General features: G+C 39.5%; 1 protein-coding gene across 6 annotated transcripts in view; it reads left to right on the top strand.

Annotated features, from left to right (window-relative positions):
- TAB3 (TGF-beta activated kinase 1 (MAP3K7) binding protein 3) overlaps positions 1–13,944 on the top strand; it is a 44,483-nt gene extending 30,539 nt beyond the window's left edge. For 5 of the 6 annotated variants that reach the window (XM_058835945.1, XM_058835954.1, XM_058835960.1 and 2 more), the window contains 4 exons: positions 2,963–3,123; positions 5,453–5,546; positions 7,124–7,207; positions 9,321–13,944. In XM_058835945.1, the coding sequence (XP_058691928.1) occupies positions 2,963–3,123; positions 5,453–5,546; positions 7,124–7,207; positions 9,321–9,469 (488 nt within the window). In that variant the 3' untranslated portion in view covers positions 9,470–13,944. Of the gene's footprint in view, positions 1–2,962; positions 3,135–5,452; positions 5,547–7,123; positions 7,208–9,320 lie in introns of those variants that run through there. The other variant, XR_009277293.1, reaches the window with a different exon arrangement.
- Positions 13,945–25,556: the final 11,612 nt, after the last annotated feature.

The following is a 25,556-nucleotide window of genomic DNA, read 5'->3' on the forward strand; positions in this document are numbered from 1 at the left end:
AAAAATCAAATGTTTTTATCTGAATTTTTTTTTTTTTAATGCTACCAAATTTCTGTCTAATACATAAAAAATTTCCAAGGGTCTTAACTTTGCTGTGCTTTTGATGTTAGGGGACTTTTTTAAAGCATTGCAGTTAACAAAGATACATAGTTTATTCATATACTGTGTGTCAGTTTTGTCAATTTTGCATTGAAGAGCTGGGTCATAAATTTACATGTGGATTTTTATAATGTTTTGTATTTGTTCCATATTCAAGTGTTTTAGAACACCTGAAGCACTGGCTTTTCTGCATTTGGTTTAGATTGAAGAATATTAAGTGAAAGAGAAGAGAGAGATAAGAATGCAGCTAAAAATTAAAGCATTAAAAATATTTTTTTAAAGGTAATAATTATTTTGAAGAATTTAAAAGTTCACTTCTTCCTCTTAGAGTTTTCAAAGAGGAAGAAGAGATTGGCAGACAAATTTTAGGATGTGTGTTCTGCTGCATAGGGATAAAATGTGGTTTTAATGCCATATATAAATGAAGAATTTAGTAATTCTATAAAGAAGAAAAATGTGAAATTAAGCCGTAAGCTAAAAAGTTCTTTTCTTGGAGTCATCTGCTGTATAGATTTGAAACATCTAAAATTGAGCAAGTGAATCAATCTGCATGCATTCAAACCAGTCATTTGGGTGATGACAGAATGATAACTTGCAACAGGTATTTTCTGGATTTGTGTTTGGAAAGAAGAGTCTATTCCTTTGTTGTTCCTTCAAGCCTTTTTTTTTTACTTCAGAGAGCTGAAGTGAGAGCTTAGAGTGCTTCTTAATTTCTTATTTTACTTACTGCTTTTTGAGCTGTTCTAACTCATCAACAAAGCTGGTTTTTACCTCGTAGACCCAATTAGAAATTCTGTAGACCCAATTCTGTAGTAAAAGTGACTGCCAGTATGTCAGTAACTGAGGCCTTGTGCTTTGTTGGTGGTGTTACTATTACAGCTTCAGTAAAGATTGTCATTTATGTGAGAAAAACACAAGTAGCTTCACATAGCTGTGAAAAACACATTCTGAAATGTAAAACCTGGTTTTGTCTTTGTGCTTTCCACTAGATTTGTGTCTCTGAAAAGCAAACCAAATACAACTAATTAGTATATGCTTTTTGGGGTATTTGCATTTGTGGCAATACCTACCAGAGCTTTTTTTTACTGCTGCACTCTGAACTCTTGATAGAAATAAATTGTAGAAGAGTAAACATTTTATTCTTTACTACCACAAAGGAGTCCTAGAAAAGAGTATATTTAACAGCTTAATTTAGGGAACAAGTTTATTTATTTTTTTCTGGAATGCGAGACATTGCAAAAAGTGTTACCAGAAATTCATTCTGGTGTCTGTACTTTGACTGCTTCTCATATATGAATCATATTTGATGAGTTGTGCCAGAGTATAATGTGAAGCTCTGAGATGTAGTCACACAACATTAAGTTGAAGGAATCACACGGAGATAGGGTTTGGTAACAGTAGTGGAAAATCATTCAGTCTGGTGTCTGTACTTTTTTCTTAATTCTGCTTGCATGACTTATGCTACTTGAAAAAGTGGAGAACAGTTCTGTTCAATAATTCTGGTGCATGTAGTGTAGAAACACCTGATGTTATTCTTGGCTAGGCTTTTTGGTGTTTATTCTTTGGCCATGAATTGATGAATCCATATAAAATACGAATTACAGTGCTACATTTTTGTGTGGAATACTGGTATTTACTTCTAACAGGTTGGGTGTTTGTCTGCTTTTGCAGTAAGTTATCGTGTTGTTTCTTATTTTTCTAATTCTTTTTAGCTCATATGTTAATATTCTTGGGTATTATGTGCTTTTCCTTTGCCTTTATTGGATGGGGTGAAGAAAAGGGCATGTTCTGGCTGGGGCTTTTCATGAAGTAGCCATTTTGTGGTTTCTACAGCGTCTTTACTTTGAACAGTTTGCTGGAACATTGTTATATGAGCAGCATGTTTGTCTGAATACCCCCATCAAATGTCTTATTTTTCTTTGTCCTAGCAGACTTCAATCAGGTAAAACCAGCCCCATCAGAAAGGATTAAGCATCACACTGACTTGGCCAGCTTTGCATCATGATGAAATACTGAGAAATGTTCTTTAGGAAAATGAATATTATCTTCTAGCAGCCAAAATTCTTTTCTTTGGCTCTCTGTGAGCCAAACATGAGCTTGTGACTGAGAGTCATAAATTTCAGTATCATGATGAAACTAAGGGAGTGATTTAACAGCAGAGAGAGGTTGGAGAAATTGATCTGTCATAAAATTGAGAGTTTTAAGCACCTGAGCTGACTCAGCTTTTGATTTTTCTGGATTCTCTAGTTAATTTTGTTGAAGCTCTATGGTTTTACCTCTGAAACCTGGGGAACTTACAGTATTGAGGATTACAGTATTCCCTGAAAAGCTAAGACTACTTAAAAGTTATACCACAGTTTGTAATAGCAGTGAAAATAAACAGTTTGGGACTGACATTTGGCAAATGTCTCACCAAAAGGCTGGTGTGTCAGCTGCTGTTGAGCAGCAGGTACGAAGTGTGTGTTACCTTCTGATCTTACCTCTGGGTTTGTTTGTTTGTTTCTTTTTGTCAGTAGAGTATTAGTATAACTAGGTTGCTGTTTCATCCTGAGAAGCTGTCTCCTTGTACAGGTGCCTTTGTATTTTTGAGACGAGAAAGACCAAATGCAAAAAAAGAAGCTTTGACCAAAATGGTAATAACAACTTCAAGTTACTGTATAAAATGTGTTTTTATTCTGGAAGAACTCTGTTCTAAATTGTAGTTCATTTGGCATGAAAGCATCTTCACACTGATATTTGGCTGCATGCCTACGATCACCTTTTTTTTCCAGAAAGGTCACTCATGAATCTTACACATAAGTTAAGAATTCAGTGTTCCAGGTTTTTATGTGCTAGTAACTATTTCTTCTGTGTAAAACATTAGCCTTGCTGTTACATCAACGAGCAAGGATGGAGAGATTAGCAAAGGAACTGAAGCTTGAGAAAGAAGAACTTGAACGCTTGAAGACTGAAGTCAATGGTATGGAGCATGATCTGATGCAGAGGCGGCTTCGAAGAGTCAGCTGTACGACTGCAATTCCAACAGTAAGCAATTTGTTAGTATTTTAATTCAACATACACATTTATTTTTTGTGTTTTGATGAAACTAAAGGACTGTTCAAAATAATACTTCTGAGTATAAAATATTCAGTCTTTGGAGACACTTTATTTTAGGTACTTGACTTGTCATAAGCTAATTCTTGTAGTTTATGAAATAGATATGTGTAAAGTTTTCTTAGTGTTCCCAACAAAATTTCAGAAAGTTTTATGCATGTGCTTTTGTGGACTACAAACTGAACTGAATATATTTGGTTTCCTAACAACCAGTAAAAATATGTCCAAGTCTCTTGTATGGCCTTAGCCATACAGAGCTTGGTGTTCATGCAGAAAGGTTTGTTTTTAAAAAGCTCTTTTATTGTTTGAGTAGTTGCTTCTCATAGACAGTATTTCTCATTTGGTATGTGCAGGACTTGCCAAATAACTTTTCAGTGGCAGAGTTGCCTGAAATAATTGGAACTCTCCTATTTTCCTTGTTCATTCTTCTTATCAATGTGACTTCCACCTGCAAGTGACCCTAGCCCAAACATGTGTGTGGCTCTGATAAGGAATTTCATCTGGCTGAAAAATAGCTTCCACTGTGTGCAGTTCAGCAGTTCATCTCGGACTTACTGGCTGTATTGACATAAACAATGCACACAGGTGGAGGCTGGAAGGCACAGAAGGGTTGTTGGCTCCTTAGCTACTGTGGCTATTCTGTGTCTCACCTGTTTCAGGACAGCATTTGGGAAGGATGTACCTGGGAGAAGTACAGAGGCACTGAGTGCGAGGATGAGGTTAGGAAAGCCAGAGACCAACTGGAGGTGAATCTGGCACAGGACATCAAAGACCAAAATAAAGGCTTCTGTTACTACCCAGGTGACAGCAGGAAGACTTGTGAAAATGTGGGCTCAGCAAGTTGGGGGACATGGTTATGTAGGACATAGAAAAGGCTTGAGATTCTGAATGAACTTCTTGGTTCAGTCTTTATAGTCCTTCAGGAGCCCAGATCCCAGAGACACTGGGAAAAGTGTGAAGCGAGGAAGCTACACCCTTAGTGGAAGAGAATCAGGTCAGGGAATGCCTGGGCAAAGCAAGCATACGCAAGGTCATAATCCTGGATAAGATGCACCTATGAGTGCTGAGAGAGCTGGCAGGTGTCATTGCAAGGACACTCCAGATAATCTTTGGTTGACTAATGATGTTTGGGAAAGTTCTCAAAGACTAGAGGAGAGCAAATACCACTTCTGTCTTCAAGAAGGGGAGTACCCAGGGAACTATGGGCTCGTCAGCCTCACCTTGATCCTTGGGAAAGTGATTGAACAGCTAATGCTGCTGACCATTTCCAGTCACATGAAGGAGAAGAGGGTTGTCAGCAGTAGTCACATAGATTCACCAAGGGGAAGCCAAGCTTGACCAATTTGGTAAACTTCTAGGATGCAAAGTCTGTCCTGGTAACTTAGACAGTGGTTATTGTCTGTTTGGATTTTGGCAAACTTTCAACATTGTCTTCTGTAAGATCTTCATAGAGAAACTGGTGACGAAAGAGCTGGATGAGCACTTAAGTTCATTGAAAACTGGACAAACAACCAGGCCAGGAGTGTGGCAATTAGTGGCACAAAGTCTGATTGGACATTTGGCAGAGGAGTTGGACCACATGACCTCCGGAGGTTCCTTGTGACCTCAAGTATTCTGTGGTTTTATGACTGATGCTGGAATGTATCCTGGGATAAAATATGTTAGTGATTGATGCTGCTGGCATTAAGAAAGCTTTTCATTCCAGTAGCTTAGGGTTTCTTAATGGTATGCAAATATATGCACTTAAATAACTGATTATGCTGTTAAGAATAATTACAATCTTTCATCATTGAATGATTTAAATATACTGGGCTAGAAGGTTTGGCTTCTTGGAGCTCCTTGGATTGATGCGTATGAATAAACTTTTGACCTCATTCAGTTATAATCAAGTAATAGTTAATGTGGGCTGCAGTTTGTATTCTGTTGTTGATTATCTTGATGCAGACTCGGGTGGCAAGTCATCCATTTATACAGAATTTAGTAACGTGTGGTTTTATAAACTTGAGCTCAGCTATGTCATCTTACTAACGAATTTTAATATTAAGTAACTTGTCTGTTTTCCTCCTCACATGCTAATAGAAGAATGTTTTTTGAAGGCAAATGAGTTAGGGGTAGTGGGCCAGACAGCTGGGCTTCTTTCAGTGCCTTATCTATACTCAATTTTTAATAAAGCTGTTAACAAAGATATAGCAATGTTATTTCTATTTCATATAAGATGCTGATTTTTGCACAATTACTATTTTGGGATGTTTCTCTCTAGCCTGAGGAAATGACCAGATTGAGAAGCCTCAACAGACAACTCCAGATAAATGTTGACTGTACACTGAAAGAAGTTGATCTCCTTCAATCTAGAGGTATTGAATTGATACTTTTTTAAAAACATCATTTGGATATGGTCATGAATATTAATCTGCTGGAGGTTAGGAAGGCTCTGGACAGGTTGGATCAATGGGATGGGGTCATTTTTATGAGGTTCAACAAGGCCAAGTGCCATGTCCTGCACTTGGGTCACAACAACCCCAGGGAGAGCTACAGGCTGGGGGAAGAGTGGCTGGAAATGTGCCCAGAGGAAAAGGAGCTGGATTTACTGGTCAACAGCAGCTGAACATGAGCCAGGTGTGCCCAGGGGCCAGGAAGGCCAAAGGCACCTGGGCTGGATCAGCAATGGTGTGGCAGCAGCAGCAGGGCAGGGATTGTCCCCCTGGACTCGGCACTGCTGAGGCCACACCTCAAATGCTGTGTCCAGTTTTGGGCCTCTCACTACAAGAAAGGCTCTGAGGGTCTGGAGCGAGTCCAGAGAAGGGCAGTGGAGCTGGGGAAGGGTCTGGAGCACAGGTCTGGTGAGGAGTAGCTGAGGGAGCTGGGGGTGTTCAGCCTGGAGAAAGGGAGGATCAGGGGACATTATTGCTCTTTACAATAATGTGAAAGGAGGCTGTGGTGAGGTAGAGCCTCTTCTCCCAGGTAACAAGTAACAGATGAGAAGCAGCAGCCTCAGGTTTCACCACAGCAGGTTTAAATTGGATATTAGGGAAAGCGTCTTCAGGGCAAAAATTGTCAAGCATTGGAACAAGGCTGCCTAGGGAAGTGGTGGAGTTGGCATCCCTGGAGGTATTTAAAAAACCTGTAGATGTGGCACTTGGGGACATGGGTTAGTGATTGACTTGGCAGTGCTGAGGTAGTGGTTTGACTCAGTGATCTTTGAGGTATTTTCCAACCTAAATGATCCTATGGTTCTAATACGGCATGTGCTTAAATGTGAATATTTGGAATTTTTAGAGTTCAATTTATATTAGCAATGACAATGTAGCTCTAAAAAGCGAGTGTTTTTTCAGTTGCAAACTAATAAACTTAACTTGCTAATACTTCTGTTGGCCAAATTAAATTCCATTAGCAAGAAAGAGTGGTGCCATAAAATGACTTTGTCGGGAGCATATTAAAAAAAAATACTCCTTTGTGAAGATATTTTACTTAAGATTTTAACTTTTTGCTGACAAATGCTGTGGCCACATCATACAGAACTGGACAATGGGCTGCAACCAAGAGGCTAGCAAACAGAATTTTACTAGGGTTTTTAAAAGTCCTTTTTGCAACCGAAGCTTGCCCTAAATAGAATCGAAGAGATCAGGAGATGCACAGTCCTTTTTTATCAAGGAATTATCCTGTAAGAAGACATACATTTCACATGCTTCCACAGCAATACAAAATGCTGAGCAGGAGTTGATTTTCCAATATGGGCTTGCCCTGCTAAAAATTACCCTGATTGACAGAAAACTAAAAATATGTGACATAACTTGTGAAAAAGCTAAGATATAATATAATAATAAAAATATATGTAAAATAAGAAGCATTTGGATGTTCATATCACTGGCATAGGCATTTAAATAACCTTCAAGGTACACTTACTTTCTTCCTTTCTTTTCTTTTCCCACAGGAAACTTTGATCCGAAAGCCACATGTAACTTCTATGATAACATAGAGCCTGGTCCTGTTGTGCCACCAAAGCCATATAAAAAAGGTAGGTCAACAAACAGGCATCATCAAATCTGCATTGAGTGATGTTTTTTTCTTTCTTAAACAATCCCTGTGGTGATAGGAAGCAACTCTGCTTACTTAACTTTTCTCCCTATAATTCAAACCAAAGTATTTTTCTATACGTGCACTAAATCCTGGCTACAACTTGTTATCCTCAGGCAGATTGTTGCAAATGAATGTTCTGTTAATATCCCCTTGATTATAAATAGTTATTCCCCATTAGAAAAAAAGAGCTGAAATAGCCATTGTGGGGTCTTATGCTCTGATACAGAAAAATCAGTGATCTTTTCCCTGAAAATGGTATGTGTGATAAGATTTATAATATTGTGTTTCTTCTTGCTGTAAACTAGCACGTACTGCACTTGTTAGTGAAAAAGAAGTAGCTCTTCTGAATCAGTAATCCTACAGTCTCCCTGACACTCCGAAGTTTGTAAATGAGTTCTGGTTGCTGATAACACTCCACAAAGGTTTCTGCAGGTGAATTTTGAATTCACATTAGGAAATTTTCCCCCCCTCTTTTGAAGTAAGTGTTTTGCCCTTCAATGTAATAAAATTATTACTGTGTGGAAATTTTAAAAGAAAAAAAAGGCATAGAACTTCTGCTTGTGGCTCAAAGAAAAGATAATACTGGGAGGAGTTCCCTGCATTAGGTAGTTGTGTCCAGGAAAGCAGTTAGCATCAGGTGTGCAGGCAGCTGCCTGGGGTCACCTTAAATTGCAGTGATCATGCAATTGATTAAGAAATTGTTAACTTTGTGGTGCTTGATGTTCTCTTACTTACGCTACCATATTTGATGTATTATTTTAAAGCAAGATAACGTGCAAAACTCACATGAAATATTTTATTTGGTAGTTAGGAAGATAGTGCCTTGTAAGGATGTGTAAAGCCAGCTTCCAGGTTTTGTCTGCCAGCTTGTTAGAGATTAGTTGTAGGGCTGCTGTACTGTATTCAGAACTTGAATTTTTACATGGAGACATAATTTTATTTTTTTTTAAATAATAAATATTGTTGAATATTGACTGTTGAAAGCGTGGGCAGACAGACGGGTGTGGGCACACAAGGGTGTGCTCTGTGCTGCCATCTGGCTAGTCAGTGGAACGCAGTGAGTGCCCACACTGCCTGGCTTACCAGGAATTTGTTGAGGTCAAGCACTGCTGATGTGACTGTGCAGCTTCTGGGCTGGAGACTGTTTGCATGTACGCAAAGAGGTTACTTTTATTTCCTTTGTTTGTCTCTGAAGACTTAAGTACTACTTGCACTGAGGTCATTGGCCTCTGCTGCATTTCTCAGCAGGTGGGGCAGCAACTGCAAATTTGTGTGCAGTTACAAATTGCAGGCCTTTGTTAGACATAAGTTCACAGATGTTTAGCAGTTGGGTATCCTAGCCATACCTTCTAGGTATGTGTTAATATTGTGCTGCGCTCCCCCATCCTGGGAGTATTCCTTACTTACAGTAGATAACCTAAGGTGTTGAGGTGGTGTCAGGAGACTTGGAAAATTGAGTGTTTCTGTGGGTTAAGGCCTAATGTCTGATTTGCATACATACTGATTTTATGAGTGAAAACAGACTTAAATGCTGGTTCACATACCTATATCCCTGCTTCAAAGGTATGAGGAAGAATTGTTTTGAAATAGGCCTGTCGTTTTATTTTTAGATTGTATCCTTTTTCAGCCTGAATAAATGCAAGAAAAATATGTCTTTTGTCAGACTGAAGCAACCAAGTTAGAAGTAGTTTCCCCCTTCAGGTAAAGCAGGGTTGTTGTAATTTAAAATTTGGAAATAGATTGCTGTGTGTAAACCTTAACAGGATGGTGCTGCAGTGCCAGTAACAAACTTGTATGTTTTAAGCTATTAAACCTTTAGCGGTATCAGTGACTTAACAGCGGTGAGTGCTCTACTTGGTTTTGTGTTGACTCCTTACAGAAGAAATACTTTAAATATTCTCATTTCACAAACGGAATTAGAACTGCTTTAGGAAAAGGTTTCCATGTTCATTTTAAGATAGACTGTTTAATAGGCGACCTTCCAGTAGTGTGGTGTTGACTATCAATCCTCCTCTTCTGAAAGAAAATCTTTTCTTTTGGCTTTTCTTTAGAGCATCAAAACAGCTCCAAACAGACTCCACGAACTCAGCCAAGAGATGAAGACTTTGAAGGGGCCCCATGGAATTGTGGTAGCTGCACCTTTCTAAATCACCCAGCACTAAATCGCTGTGAACAATGTGAAATGCCACGATACACCTGAAATTCAGGAAGGGGCTGCACTGGGTTTGAACACAGGCTCTCAAGCCAACAGCTGTAAGAGAAGGAAACATGGGGAACCTTTCAGTCCATCTGCCCGGCCTTTGCCAGTCAACAATCTTCATATTGCAAGGGGTGGGAGTAATGTGTTAGGATGTTTCTGCTTCTGCTGCATTAGAAAATAAATAAATTAAGGGTTAAATTCCTTCCCATTGCAGTGAGCGAAGCAGAAAATGAAACCTGAAAATGTAAAAGGATTAATTTTGAGAAGAATGTATGCAGGAAAGCAAGTAACTACTGGTGTTTATTCCTGTGGTTATAGTTACTGCTTAGTGGCTCTAAAAATAAACAACCCGAAACTACTGTTTTTTAAAAGAAAATTATAGGACTCTTAGTAATGGTGTGAAGTGTTACACTTAACCAGAAAAACTGAAGAGCCAGAGCTGACTTAACCTGGCCACAGCTAGCTGGAAAACAAAGGCTCCCTGTGCTTCTAGATTGTAAGCTACTGAAAAAGAAGACAGGTAAATGCAATGATAAATTTTGCAATGTATAAAAAACAAGGAGAAGGGTATTTGTAATTGCTGCTTTTTTTCAGGGTAACTTATGTCTACAAAAAATTGCTGTTTGAAATAGTGACCTGAGGTGACTAAATGAGGAACCGTGTGAGTGTAATAGAGAGTGTAATCAGAGGTAATTTTTTACAATCCCGTTTGCTTGTACAGTGCTCACCTGGCTGTGTCAACACTGGTAATAAACCAAGAATGAATTCTACCACGTTGCAGATGAAAATCCTGCTGCATGCTTTCATTGGGCCGTCGTGTTTCCAAGCTCAAAGGATGCTTTTCTATACAACCATCTGAGCCTGTGCTCTGCAGCAGCACAGTGACATATGCCAAACACAGGCTACTCCAAATTCCATTTGGAAGACTTGGGCTCAGCCATGGTTGTGTTTGAGAAGAGTTTGTACCCAGTTCCTTAGGCCTTCTCAGCTTCCAATTTGTGAAGAATTCATGGTGTTTACAGCACAGAAGGTACTTTGTGCCCCAGATCAAAGTTAGCTGAAAGATAATTAATCAGCTCTTCAGTAAAGGTTTATTTGCACATTATAAATAAACCAGCCTGTACAAAATAGCAGATGCCAGATCCTGAAGAATTACACACAGCATTCTTTCTATTTTGATCAGGAAATATTTGTCATAGGTTAAAGAACACAAGACTTGCAATTGAAAATCCTGCTGGTACTTATCTGCCTATGATACACTGTATTCTAAGGGTGATGTTCAATCTGTCTGAATGCTTCAGGCTGCTGGAATGAAGCACTCGATACTTTGTGATCGAACTTGGGTTTGGGCAGCTGAATGATTCTGTGACACAACTGTGTGACTGAGTATGGTGTTCTGTGTCCTGGTCAGAGGCTGGTACAGTGCATTTGAGTTTTATGGTATAACTTCATCACAATTCAGAGATGCAGCCAAGCACTTCAGCTGAATTATGGTAATTGACTTGGTAAAGCAAAATTTGCTATTAACTTTACCATGAGAGTTTTAAACTACTTCATTTTAAGCTGTTCTTAGCTAATGGCAGCCACATCCATATTGTCAATTACCACAGTTCTCTTGATGTGTGATAACATGCTAAGCTGTGGTAGAACAATCATATGTCTGAATCCTTATTTAAAATAAAGCAGCATTTGCAAGGGGTGGGTGGATATAAACTCATCTTGACTGCGTTGCTCAATCTGGTGTCTTCTGTCCTCACAATTTTATAAAGACAACAGTAAGAACTGAACTGTTGATCTTAGATGAGGAACCAATATTTTATCTGGCATTTTTCAATATGTTCTTGCACTAACTAAATCTTCAGGATAATTTTTAAATAACCTAGATCTCCAGCAATCAGTGTGTACCACTGATGAGCAAAACAAAGTCAAAGGCATCAGAGATAGTTTTCCACCCTTCCTAGTGATTTACACTACTGTGGGGGGAGCTCATCACATTTGGAAGGGGGTAAGCAAGTTACTGTCAATTACTGTCAGCTGTAATTGAAAGGCAAATATTAATTTTATGCATATCAGTGGACAGTTTGACAAAACTGAGGACTAGAAAGCAGACGAGCAGAAGCATTCCTCTTATCAGCTGTATAATGAATGACTCCAAACAATACATGAAGTAACTTCATGGCTTTTCTATCCTGATGCCTTTGTCATTGTATTATTTCAATTTTCTGTTCCTTTATACTTCTGGTGAAGTTCTAGAAGCATTTGTTTTTGCTGGAATTACAAAAAGATAGCAACTGAAGTGACAGCAAATGAGAGTAGGGCTGTCATGCAAAAATACATTGTGCCATTTTCAGAAAGAATAGAGGCTACTATATTTTGAAGTTATGTTTTGAAGTTTTGAAGATGTGACTATTTGAAGGAGGAGGTGCAAATATGCATTCAGTCCAAAAATGCCCTGAACTGCAATAACCGTACACGGAGACTTGCAAATCTTAGTCCCAGCTTCACCAGGGGAAGAGAAAGAAGGCTGCCACCACAGCAAGGTACTTATTGGAAGAGTGAGTCAGCGTCATTAAATTGAAAAATAATTCCTTTCTACCAATGATTTTACTTGTTTTTTTTCAATTACTCTCATTTGTTGCTTGTACAAACAAACAAAGAAAGAAAACCACCACACCTTCTGTTGTATTCTTTTATTTGTAAATGCCCATACTCAAACGTTAATAGTGAAGACTTGACATGGTGCTTGAATATTTCTAGTTTGTTAGAATGTAATTGTATTTTGAATATTGGAAGATCCATTTTCCTTCTGAAAGCAGGTGATGCCATTCAAACCCCAACTGAATTGTAGATTATACCAAAAAGATTGGTTTATGGAATATTTATTGAATGCACATAAAACCCTAATGTCAGCTGGCATACAAAATGCACTGTATTGTATAAAACGTGTATGTGTGTATGTGTGAGAATGTTGGGATGCTGTTGTGTTGAGTTAATGCACTACTTGTGTTTTCTTTTTTCCTTATTGACTGAGCTTTCCCTCAATCATGCTACTAGATTGGTAGAGTTTGTAACTGACTTGGACATTCAGTTATTGAAAATGATCTCACTGTTCATTGAAATTTTATAAAGCTTATTTTATATTTCCTGTGCTATTAAGATGAATTCCCTTATAATTATAGGATACTACTGTAGTTCTTTAAAAGTTTATTTAGAGTGGGGCTTGTGGAAAAATTATTCAGAACATAGTAAACCAAAAGAAATCCTGAACTTTGGATCTACTTTTAATTTGATGTAATTATTAGTCTTGCGTGGGTGAAGAGGAAAGGGGTGGGAAGTCAAGCAAAAGGAAGTACTTTGTAAAATGTAGTCTTAGATCAGATTGAATTGTGTATCTGTGTGTCTGTTGTATGTGTGTGTTTCCCTTGAAAAATGGGAGGTGTGGTGAAAAGGTGTAATAATTCTTAAAAGAGCTGGTCTCAGTACTTTCTGATTATGATATGCTACTGAATCACGTTTTTTTTTTAAAAAAACAACTTTTCTCTCAGTAACTTTATCTCTCCCAGCTATACATTTCTCACTTCAGTTTCTAAATACTTTAATACTTTTTCAATTTCTAAATACTTTTACATTTAATATTGATTGTAAAATCCCTTGAAACGGAAATAGAAATACTTGAGTTGAAATGGGGACAAATTAAAAACAATAAAGAATGTTTTAAAAAAGAATGTGAGAATATTAAATATGTTAAAAACAAGCTTGTCATCAGGATGATGGTTCTTCTTTTGAAATCCAGTGATGTGCCCTAGAATGTGAACATGACTATCCTGATGAGAAGTGAATGGTTGGACATAAACAATTCAACAGCCAATTTGGTACCACAGAATCGATGTGCTCTGTACTGCAGTGACTCCAAATCCCACAAGGAAGGAAGACATGCACAGATATCACATCTCACAGTCAGTACTGTCTCTGTGTGCAGCTGCATTTGTTTTCGTTTCAAAATGTCAATCTTACATAAACCCAGACGTGACTGAGTTTTGCCACATTTTTTCAGTTGGGGCTTTCATTGCTGTTTATGTCCATAAATTCAAATATTTTTCTTGGAATAATCAGAAATCAATGGAGTTCATGCAATATTATAATCCTGGATTTCCAGTATCTTTGAAACCAATTTTAAAAAACTGTGTTCTTGAAACTTATTTATTTATGGTGGCACCAGTGTATCTAATCCATACTTCCTGCTGTGTGAAACCCTGTTAAATTTTTTCATTAAAAAAAGAAGACACGATCTTGTTTAATCCTGTATATATGGTGTCTACATTCTAGATTTGTGTATGCTGTGAATGAACTTATTACTAAGAGATGAAATTGTATAAAAGCATTCAGAGGCTATGCATGCATGGTACCTCCAGAAAGTGCATACTCCAAGTTGCAGATTCCTGCAAAAATAAATTAATAAAACTAAGCAAACATCACATCCTGCATTTGTTCTTGTATGTAGTAGGAAACATTTTAAAAGTACAGCCTTTTTTGGCCTTCATAGCCCGGTTGTTTCTGGTCTCCCACTTGGACCTGTAGCTATAGCAAGTTTGTTTCAGGGCTTTTGGGGTTTTTGTTTTGGTGATCATTATGCATTTGCTGAATACTGAACTGGGGTCCAAATCCTGTTCCTGTGGATGTGAATGAGCAGGCATCCCATTTAGATGGTGGATATTCTGTGCAGTTTCTGGTGTGGAAACAGGACATAGCATGTTCAGAGTGTGAGGCTGACCTTAGCACTTCTCCCTTCCCTTTGAGTGGAAGGTTACTGCAGGAGTAGCTTTAGCTGCTGGAGCAGCTCTGGGCTGTGGGCTGGATGATGGGCTGGATCCCTGCTTAGAACCAGTACTGAGTGTCTACATCACAGAGGTCCTTATGCTGCTTTAACCTCTTGGAAAGGCACTGCTGCAGGAGAGGGTGGAGAGGTGGAAGTGCACAAATCCGGCACTTTTCTAGGGTTGTGTTTTCCATCACCTTGATGGCATCAGCTCCCCCCAGCCGGCTGTGCCCTGCCGGGTTCTGTTCTCACACACACACCAAAGGTCCTTCAGCACCTTCCCACTGACAAACCTGCTGTGCTTCAGCCACGAAACACAGGTAAGAATTTCATTTTGCATTCTTTTTGCTAAGTTGAAGTTATCACAGTTTCAGGAGAGGTTTGTATTTCAATTAATCATTTGATTTTTGTCGCTTTAGAAATCATTGCAGTTAAAAGCAATTTTAAAAAATAAAACCATACAAAAGTTATGGTGCCTATATTGTGCTAATAGAGACCATACAGTGCCAAAAGACACCAGTCTAACAAGTGGTCACCATTTTTTTGCTGTTTCCCTGAAAAAAGTCATGAGGAGGAGGATCTGCCGTAATTGCATAAAACTGGTGGATTAATTCCTCAGAATTGCTTTATTTTTGTCAGCAGTGAACCATGTCTTAAACCTGTGGCTCTTTGAGATGTGGTTTGTCCTGTGGTCTGGTAAGTACTCCTGAAACTTAGCACTGCTGCTTCTAGTCAGGATAGTCTCTGCTGTGATGGGTATGTGCTGTGTATCCCTTATTGCACCATCTCTGGTTGTAAATGCACTTTTTGGAAGGAGCAGTTTGATAACCTGATTTTGTCTGAACAGCTGGACTCAAAGTGTTATATACTCAATGGATCACCTGATTTTTGGTGGAGCCCTTGTGAAGTTGTTAAAGAAGGGACTTTGTTAATTTTTAGCTAAAAGGTCTGTGATTGTGACATGTTCTAATCTGACCGTAAAGCCAGGCCAGACCTGTGAAAGCCTCTTTCAGGGGCGCCACTCTGCTTCAGAAAATATTCTGTTTCTCTAGAAAACAGTAATGTATTGAGTTAAACCAAACAAACAAAAAAACAAAACCCTAAAACCTGCAACAAACAAACAACTCTTTGGGTAATTTTCCAGATAGGCAACACTTAAAACTTTGCATGTATTTGCTGCTTTTGCAAACTCTGTTTTGAAGATACAAATTCATTGTCCCTTTTTCCTTCTTGCAGTTAACAAAATCTTTCTTGCCATGTTTGCTTTAAAATGAAGTCACTGTGGTTCTGTTACTGTTCTGAAACTAAACCACAAATCCTGGGAATGACGGATGTGTAATGCAGGTGCTGCTTTGCTTTTGACTAAAGGCTTATTTTTTTTTTAAGAGTTTTAGTAAAAGAAGTTTAGGGAAAATATGGAATACTTCAGGAAAAAAGCTGGTAGGTGAGGAAGGTTTTCATATGTTTGAATGTCATACTCTAATTCTAGACTGGTGCAGCTCAACAGTGTCTTGTACAATTGGTGCCAAATTCTGGTGTTGGTAGCAGTGACAGAGTAGTCACAGCTCAAATATTCATCCCAAATTCTCAGTGGTTCTCTGCTGGATTGTTCTAAAGTATCCTGAACCAGTCTTACACATTTCAGGATTGGGGGATTATATTTCCTTTCACCTGAAAGTATTACTCTACTTTAGAGCCAGTCAGTTAAATCTAACGATTTTGCAAGACAGTTGCTTTTGGCAATACCCTGTGTTCTGAAGAGTGCCTGCTGTGACTGCCCACAGTCAGATCCACGTGGAGCAGCCCCCTGACCCCCCAAGGATGGGCAGAGTGACAGTCAAACACACTTTCCACGTGGGTGATGGGAGTAAGCAGGGTCTGAGAAAACTTTCCAGAGAAGGACTTGAGCTCTCTGAGAGCTTATGAACACTTCCCTCTAATTTTCTGTATATGCTTTGCTTTGCTTTATGGTGAGAGCTGTGGTGGAGAACCTCGGGTGACTTTCATCACCGTGGATCCTGAAGCCTCATGGCTTGGTTGCTGTTCCAGGTAACTGATTTTACATTTCCTCCAACACCCATTTGTCTCAAAACTGATTGTTCATAAGCCAAAAAGACATTCTTTTATATTTTTGCTTTTTTTACCAATAATGTACGAGCATGAAGCTTTCCCTGATGATCATCCATCAGCCCATGAAAATTTCAAAGCTGCAGCGTGTAGGTAACAAGCTGTGTGTACATTCACACCCTTCCTCACTGATACTGCTCAGGGCAGTGTTGTATCACACAGGAAGAACTGGATAAATATGAACCAATAAAGCAAATCTTAGGAAAAGAACACGTCATTTTGAAACTTAGTGCAGGCTTTAGTGTTCTTTTCAATTTCAAACTGAGCAGCAGACGGGCTGCCATGATCCTGGTGCCCTTTTAAGAAAGCCAAGCCAATGCTAGTAGTAAGAATTGTTACCTCCAGTGAAACAGCAGCTGCCAGCAAAACTTATATACCTTGTGTTGTATACACTGAAGTGAGATATTTTAAATAGATTTTTTAAAATATATGTTGGACTTAGCTGTTTATTTAATCAATCATGTGATTAGTGATTTGCATGCACAACATTAATCTAGCACTTTGTGTATCACAGTGTTAAAACTGAGGTCCATGATTTGAGTGATAGCAAAATCCTTTTTATTTTTCACTACAGCACTGTTAAACTTGCCAGACAAGATACCATGTGAACTTTAAATGTTCTGTCATATTTTCCCGGTTGCTCAGTTGCCTTTCAATACAAATCTAAGATAAAATATATCCTACTTTGGCCAAGGAGATTCCCGATGTATTTGATGGCTCCTGTACCAAGGTTATCTGATGGATAGCAAAATTTTTCTAAATTAACACAGTTCTTGGTATGAATGTTCACCTGGTGAGCATCACCTTCTCTCCAGCAGCACTTCTGTAAATAGACTAGACTCTTAGAAGTGGAAAAATCTGAATAGCTGAACTATGAACATTTAAAGTCAACTTTCGAGTGTTGAACAGCTGTGTGCAGGCAGGATATGTAATGAAAAATAACCATTATTGAAACGTTCCGGGATGGTTATCTGCAATGGGAGCTGATGCAATTTGTATCCCAGTGCAAGGGCCACTGTTCATGTAGAGCTTTAAGTTCTCTCTGAATTTAATACTAGAAATGAATGAGTTAACTGTATTGATTTCTTGCCTGGTGCTAGTTAATTCCTAATTTTGGATTTTTCTTCTTCACTTCAGAGGCTGAGGTGCAAAGCCCTAGCATTTCTGTTATGGTGTCTGTTTCTTTTAAAATAAATTCTTGGTAGGAATTCAGCTGTCTCTCATGAGAGGTTGACTGTTTTCAAATCCAATTGTATTCTTGATTTTTGGGGCTGAGAAGCCATGGTCACTCTACTTTTTTGTCTTTCTAATCTGCCTGGGTCAATGGCTATGCTGGGACTCACTGCAGGCACCTGGATCTTCCATCTCTAAGGACTCCTGTGGCCTGGTGCCCTCTCCAAATAAACTCTCCCTCACTGGGAATGAACTGGGATTGTCTTACTGCACTGACAGGATGTCCACACTACTGGGGCTGTGGAAGATGAGATTTTGGGGATCCAAGCTGTACTCCTAGATCAGGGAGAGTGGACACCATAGCACGGTCCAGGAGGCCAGAAAGGCTTTGGAGGAGAACCCAAGTGCACACAAGCAGAGGTGCCAGCAGCAGGGGAAAGGGAGAGGCTGGGCTGCTCCCCGAGAGACTCCGTGTCAGCCCTGCTGCCAGGGCACCCTCGCTGGATGTGTTTGTGCGCTCCCAGCTGTGCAGGAGCCGGTGTGAGGATCATACCCACGGCAGCACAGCAATAGCAGGGTGTTACACTAAATACAGCTACACTATTTCAGTATTCTGGGTGAGACTCAAATCATCTCTACACCAAGAAGGGAAATGCAGATGTTTTCATGAGCTATAAAAACCACCAAGTGTGTGGAATTCCCACATGGTGATGCTCAGCTTAAAAAATGAAAGCAAGTTTATTGCAGCAATAAATGCAGAGTGTGTAAATGTTTCCCAGTAGTTTTCAAAGCTGTTCCTTAAAACTGGAAGTGAAAGATAACCACTTCGCTCATTTTCCAGCTCACAAATTCTACTGGCATCTAATTTGTTCTAGATAAGAAACTGTTTTGAAGGAAATTCTCTGTCCTGACAAATTAAGGACCTCCTTCATATCCAGAGGAATAACTTACTGTCTTCCCAGATATTAATTTTGTCTTGTCTGGGTTTTTCTAGCTTCTGCAGATGTTCAGATTGTTATAAGGTCATGTTCTTTATCAGCTATCACATTTTTCCACCTGCCTTTGCCAGTTGTAGGCAAAGGCCTCTCTGGTCTCCTGCAGGTCACTGCCCTGTGACAGACACACACGTGTGACCTGGATGTGTGTGATTCACTGTCATGCCACTTTCTTACAGGAAGAGGTCAACACTTGTGCAATTAGGATTCAGACATCCCAGCATCCTCAAACATAGGCTCCTCTCATGATATTGGTCGCTTCTCAGAGCCTGTCTGCTTCTTGGGTAGCCAATCTGAGTTACTCCTTTTGAAACTGTGCAGATTTAAGAGTTTAGTGACAGAATTTGGGAAGAACGATAGCCAGTTGCCATTTTTATTTATAATATTCATTATTCAGGTGTGAGAGGAATAAAGTAATAGTGAGGAACATCAAGAGAAAGATGTGTTGGTGGCTGTGTTCAAGACATTGGGATTAACTTCTGCTGGTAGTGGTTATTTTTCCAGGTGAGTCTTACGAAAGTGGAGTAGAGGGAGACAGTTCCCTCCCTGGACCTGCTGGCCACTCCTCTTTGATGCAGCCCAGGACACCACTTGTTTTCTGGGCACTAGGTCAAGGCCAGCCGCTCAGCCAGCAGCACCCCCAAGTCCTCTGCAGCACTGCTCTCAGTGAGCTCTTCTCCCAGTCTGTGCTGCTGCCCAGGCCAGGTTCAGCACCAGCACTTGGTCTTGTTAAACTGCAGGAAATTCCCATGGTCCCATTGCTCAAGCTTCTCCATGTCTCTCTGGATGCCCTCCCATCCTTCAGGTTTGTCACCTGCATCATTCATCTTGGTGTCATCTGCAAACATCCTGGGGGCACTTGCTCACCAAGTCTGCCCTTATTGCCCTCTTCCCAAAACACAGGAAAAAGGGTCAGATAAAATATAAATGATACTTTCAATATTATTTTGTAATAAATAAATACCAATTAAACAGCCAAATGTTCTCTCTGTTTTCCTCTTTTCTTTCCTAATGCACTTCATTAGCTCAGGGATGATTCTCAGGAATGCCACAGTATAAAAATTCTACCAAGGGGTATGTTCAGTTTGCCACCATTTCAAATATTAGGAATGAGAAGTCTGCAGCAGATTAAGCCCCTTCATGTGCTGTAGGGAGAGGTGTAATCTAGATTAAAGCTCTAAATGTCACACCTTGACTGAAAACCTTGTATTTTCTTTTTCCTGATTTTTAATTTTTTTTTTAAGGTAAGGCTGCCAGATGTGCTGCACTAATTCTGAAAGGTGCACTAGTAGCACTAAGTTTATATGACTTAGTTTTGTTTATCAGCTTTGACAGAAGATGCTGGTAAAATCTAATTTTCCTTCAAGACAAACTTCTTTGTCCTCAGGTCACATTTATTCCCACACTGCAGTAGTTCAGGATTTCTGACAGGTTAGTCCCAAAGCCCTTTTCTAAAGTTTCAGACATTCCCTACAAAGAACAACAGTATCACTTGAGCACTGAAACAGTGCCCTGTTCCTCCCAGGAGGGGAAATGGAAGGAGTAGGAGACAAGATCTCCAGCTCTGTGAGCACAGGAGCAGTTAGAACCTGCTCTGCATCCGTCAGTTTTATCATCCCTGACAGATTTTGAAAACAAAACCAATATGAATTAGTCTCAATTTACATTGGTGTGATGCACGGGCCTCTCCAAGGTAATCTTTTCTTTTGTTTCTCACTTTCCAATATATGGAGTTTTGCAATTGCTCTGGTGGGTGTTCCACTGCAGTTGAATCACTGAATTTAAGAAAGAAAAGTTCCTTACAAAGGGAGTATCTGTGACATGAACCACAAGATGGGTACTCATACCTGTTTTGTTTTTATTTTCATCTGATATAAAGGTATTGATAGTTTTACCTTATCTTTACCTGCCCTGCTAGCAGGATGTTTGGGAGTGTAGATGTGTGTGTACACAAACATAAAATAATCCAGTTTAGTGCTAGTTTGGAGCTGGTCCCAGAGGGGCTGATCTCTTGCATGCACTGAATTGACCATGGCAGAGCTGACCAGGTGTAAGTTACATAGTTTTGGGCATTGTCCAAACGCCTGGGAAACACTGACAGCCCTGGGGCATCCGCCACCTCTCCTGGAAACCTGGTCCAGGTTTTGACCACCCCAAAAGTAAGGAAATGCTTCCTAATACCCAGTCTAAATCTCCCAGGGCAGTTTTGAACCATTTCCATTGACATGTCAGTGTCCACAGTGAGCTGCAGGACCTAAGTAACTATCAGAAAAAGATTTATTGTATTGCAAAGGGCTTGTGAGAGTCCAAAGATTTACCTGGACAAAGAAATTTAAAGGAATTGAAGCCCCAGAGATGAATTTATACAATCTGCTCTGTAGCATCCCTAAGCTTCTGAGGGTGTCTAAAACCAATCAGCACTTCTACACAGCAGTGCTTGTGTCCAAGCACTTGATCCTACATCCAGATAAGCCAGAATGGCTTGGAAAAATTGGTAAGGGGTGGTGGGAGTGCCTAGAGAAGCCTGATCATTGCAATTTTCATGTAACAGCCTGAAAGTCAGGTAAAGGTGGATACCACAACTGCACTTCTTGTTCAGTTCTAACTGCAGAGAAACCAACATTTTGCCTTCTGGGAACTGACTTCTGGTGCTCATAGTGTGTGCAGTGTTTGTGTTCTCAGCATCTGAGACTGCAGTGGGCATTAATCTGTGAGCCACGCCTGGCCACTGCTAAAGCAGTTACCAGTATTTGCTTGTAACACCAAGGCTGCCACTCAGCCAAACATTTCCATTCCAAATCCTGGCAAAACCACACATTTACCCATCACAAGGGTAAATTTCTGGCATATGACAAAGTTCACCTTGATCATGTCATTGTATGGAATAAACGTAGATTTAGAGACAGGCATTGTAGCTGTAGGTATGGAGCTCTCAGGGTGATGTCTTGTTTTTCTAGGGGCTGAGTTTTACTGAGTTTCATGAAGATCCACATGCCACAGTCCCTGTGCTGAGCAAACCTGCTGCTATCATCAGTCCTTTGCTGGATGCAGTAAAATTACTGAGTACAAACATGCTCAGCACTCTTCTCTGGAGGTCATGGTGGTGCTGCTGTGTCTCTTGCTAAAGCTGAGATAAGCCATACACCAAAGGAATGCCTGGAAAGCTTTTCTTTCTCTCTCTCCCAACCAGACTCAAAGAGTTCCATTAATCCCAAACTGGGATAATGAAATAGTTCCTTTCCTAACAAAACAAGGGAAGGAAGATATTCTTGAGCAGTTAAGGAACTGACCTTCAAGAGGACAGCATTGAAGCCAACAACATTCCCACAACATCTGCCAGCAGCAGGGTGTTGCTGGTGACCCACAGGAGCAAACACTGCACTGGCCCAGTGTCACCCACCATGAGCTGAGCCCAGACCTGTCACACCCCCAGTGTGACCCCAGCCATGGCATCGGGCACCCAGCCAGAAAACACCATCACTGCCTTCCTGAGCAGTCCTGGACAGCAAAATTCAAATTGTACCATCTTCATCTCAGAACAAGCTATCAGACAGTTGCTGAAGGAAATCCTTGTGAACAAGTCATAGTTCATGGTTAAAAACACCTACATCAACTTCTAGGTAGTTTTAGGAAAATCCACTTAAACAAAAGCCAATGTGAATTAACTACTTTGTGGAATTACAGAATTATAGAATGTCCTGAGCTGGATGGGACCCACAAGGGTCATCCAAGTACTGTTCCTTATTATTTACATATGTTAACTGATTAAAGAAAAGGTTCAGTATACATAATACATTCGGTATACATAATACAAGCCTTGAAAATAAAGAACAGCCTTTGCTACATCAAAACTAGAAACAAACAAATTATCATTATTAATGTACTGAGGTAAAAGAAAACATGACCCCCTCTGTAGACTGATAAAATATGCCTAGCTGGTCACTACCATTTTTCATGAAATTAAAAGAGGTAAATGGAAAGACTTAATAAATATAGATGAGCAGGGTAAAAGGTGTTTGCCTTCAGTCCATTCAAATTGAGTTATCCCCCACACTGGATATGCATCAGCTCAAAAACAGCTGGGAAATTGCTGGGACTGAGCCTGTGCAGAGTAGCCCCAACTGAACTATTACTTTATTGGCACAGGAGTTTATGCTCACAAGAAATCATGTTCTCAGTACCAAGCCTGCAGTGACATTTTTCACACTGGAACAGAGCCTCCTGCACAAAATTGATTTCATTAAAATTCTTAGGGTAAGGTACAAGGAGAAGGTTTGAAAACCAAGCTACAAAGGGAAATAAAAAATCTGCCTCCCTCCAAAACTTCTGCAAGAATCCAGTTTGTCGCAGGCATGCCCTCTGTATTACTGCCCCAGATTAGAGCCTTGGGGTAAATAAATCAACCTCACAGGTTTTAATAGTATTTTGATTCATGTTACCTGAAGATATCTGAATTTAAGATAGTCATGTCTGAAACAACTTAGAACACAGGCAAAACATTTGCTAAGAGCTACCCAGTGGTGATTTGGATACGTGACAATTCCCAACATGCTTTACAGGAATATTTATGAGAATGCAGTGAGCACAGTGTCCAGCAGTCAGTGTTTTGTGTGCATTTCTGGAATCTCTGAACTGCAGCACTTACAGAGATTACAACACAGAGTAAAAAGGTATTAGCCTGGAACACGCAGGTCTATTTATTTATAGAAGCCAGTTTTATTAAACAGGAAAATATGGAATAAATCAGCTCTAATATTAATGCAAGTTCTGATTTTCAGCACTAAAGCACCTTTGCAATAATGGAAATTCAGGGAAGAGTATTAATGGAAAAAGTCTTTGGTTCGTGTGCTCAGTTCTCTTTTCAATAAGAAAACTGATTTTTTGTCCATGTCTTCTACAGATTTCAGTGATTCCTTTTCATTCTATTTGTTACTTGTTTTGACAGCCTGGACTGTGTACATTAAGAAAGGCAGCAAAATTTGGTGCCAAAACACAGAGGTTCCTTTATCTTGTAAACATAATGACAAGACATTTAGAGCAAGGCTGACTATCCTCAGTGTAAATAGGAAATACCTACAAGTCCATTTATTCCACCTTTCATTCTGACAGGAATAATTACTGTTTAAAGATCTCTGCCTGAAGACCTATAATCTTTAGAAAAAAATCAACAGAAGTAACCACATCTTCCAAAACTGAGAAGAAATTAAACTGTACAACTTAAATCTCCACTTTGTCTGGCAACCTGTCAATAATACAAGATGCAGTGGTTGTCTGATTAAAAGAGCAAAAGAAGCATTTTTTTCACAAAGAAAAAAAATCTTCAGAGCAGATTTTATGTAAATTAAAGACATTAGACACTGGAAGAATATAAAAGATGCTGGGGCTGAGTTTCAGGTTCACTGTAACTCTCTTTTACTGCAGCTCACAGATTTATTAAATCAGACACTCATCACAAAGCCCTTGTCAGAAAATCCCTATCTTCAGGGAAAGTTTGAAATTATTTTTTTCAAAGAAAGCCTGAATACCATTTCTATTAACTGGGGCACCAAAACCTGAAGTAAAAACAACTGAATAAATTATAGACACCATGCTATCTTTAACATCCCAATCATCTTTTACTTGCAAAAAAGAACCAATGGGGGCAGGGGGTTTATTTATTTTAATTTTTTTGGATCTTCACAACTCCCCAGAATAACACAGAATTAATTTAGCCAGTTTAGTCTTGCTTTATGCACAGGATGCAGGTGGAGCTGTTTGCTGGTGCCTCAGCAGGTACAGAGTTAGGGGTCTGACCCACCATGGGGCTGCTCAGCCCCCCATAGCACCTTCCCCTTCTTCACAGAGTCAGCTTCTCTAGGAAATTGATTATTTACTGTCATGGTGTTCATTCATCATTCCCTAAACAATTCCTGGTTTTTACCCCAACACAATCATTGCATCTCTGTGGAGGGAAAAGGGTTATCTGGAGCAGTTCATCATAATCTCGGTAGGCTATTAGAGGAAAAATCAAAATGAAGTTGTAAAGCGTAATGAGATAGAAGGCTTAACCTGGAGATTTCTTTCTCCTTTATATCTTACTGCATGTTTAATATTCAAAGAAAATACTGTCTTCCCCATGTGGCAATAGAAGGAAACAAAGGGCTAAGAAAAACTACTCAGAAAGCAGAGAGGGCACTGAAATGAGATACTGAAAAAGGAATAGAGCTGTTTGGTTTTTTTTAAAGCATTTAAGTTTAAACTGTAATTAAACAGAAGGCCGACTGGCAAGCCAATATAGAGAAGTTGTAAAATAAACATTGCACAATGGGCATTTTGGCTACTGCTGCTATGACAGGGCTGCACATTGCACTCTGGCAGGAGGATCCGTGTGGGAAGCCCAGGAGTGAACAGTCCAAGCCCTGAGAACCCTCACACAAATGCAGAGCTTGTCAAGTCTCCTCAGGGGAGGGGGAAATTTTAGCCATTGGAATGGTACCTGTTTTCTTTTACAGAGCCTCTGGTTAGTCCAGAGTTTATTTATTCAGAGTCCCACATGTAAATGCCATGGGTTTTACATAAAAATGTAATAAAGAGGGTCACAAACCTGCTAATGGTGCAATGCTGGGTAATGATTAACTGAAAAGCCAAAGTAAATTAATAAATTATTTGTTAGGTTAGAAAAATAATCTTCTTTTGAAACATAAAGGATGATGTATGAACCCTCACAAACAGCAACAGAAACATCAGGCTTGTTCTCTTACAGCTGGGACTGTTCTCCCTTACATACCATGAGGATGTAATGGTTTTCCAAAAATAAATGCTCACTGTGATCTTAAGTGACAAATATGTAGCTTTTGAGGGTGATAAAAGTCCTCAGCTTTTCAGGGCTCTTGTATCTGATTCAGTAATGACCTGCTTGTGCCTTTCAAAGGATAAATATAGCATAAAAATCAATACTGAGATACAGAAATTCTTGGTAGCTTTCCCATTATTGATT

Source organism: Poecile atricapillus, chromosome 1 (assembly GCF_030490865.1).
Source record: "Poecile atricapillus isolate bPoeAtr1 chromosome 1, bPoeAtr1.hap1, whole genome shotgun sequence".
Lineage (NCBI taxonomy): Eukaryota > Metazoa > Chordata > Aves > Passeriformes > Paridae > Poecile > Poecile atricapillus.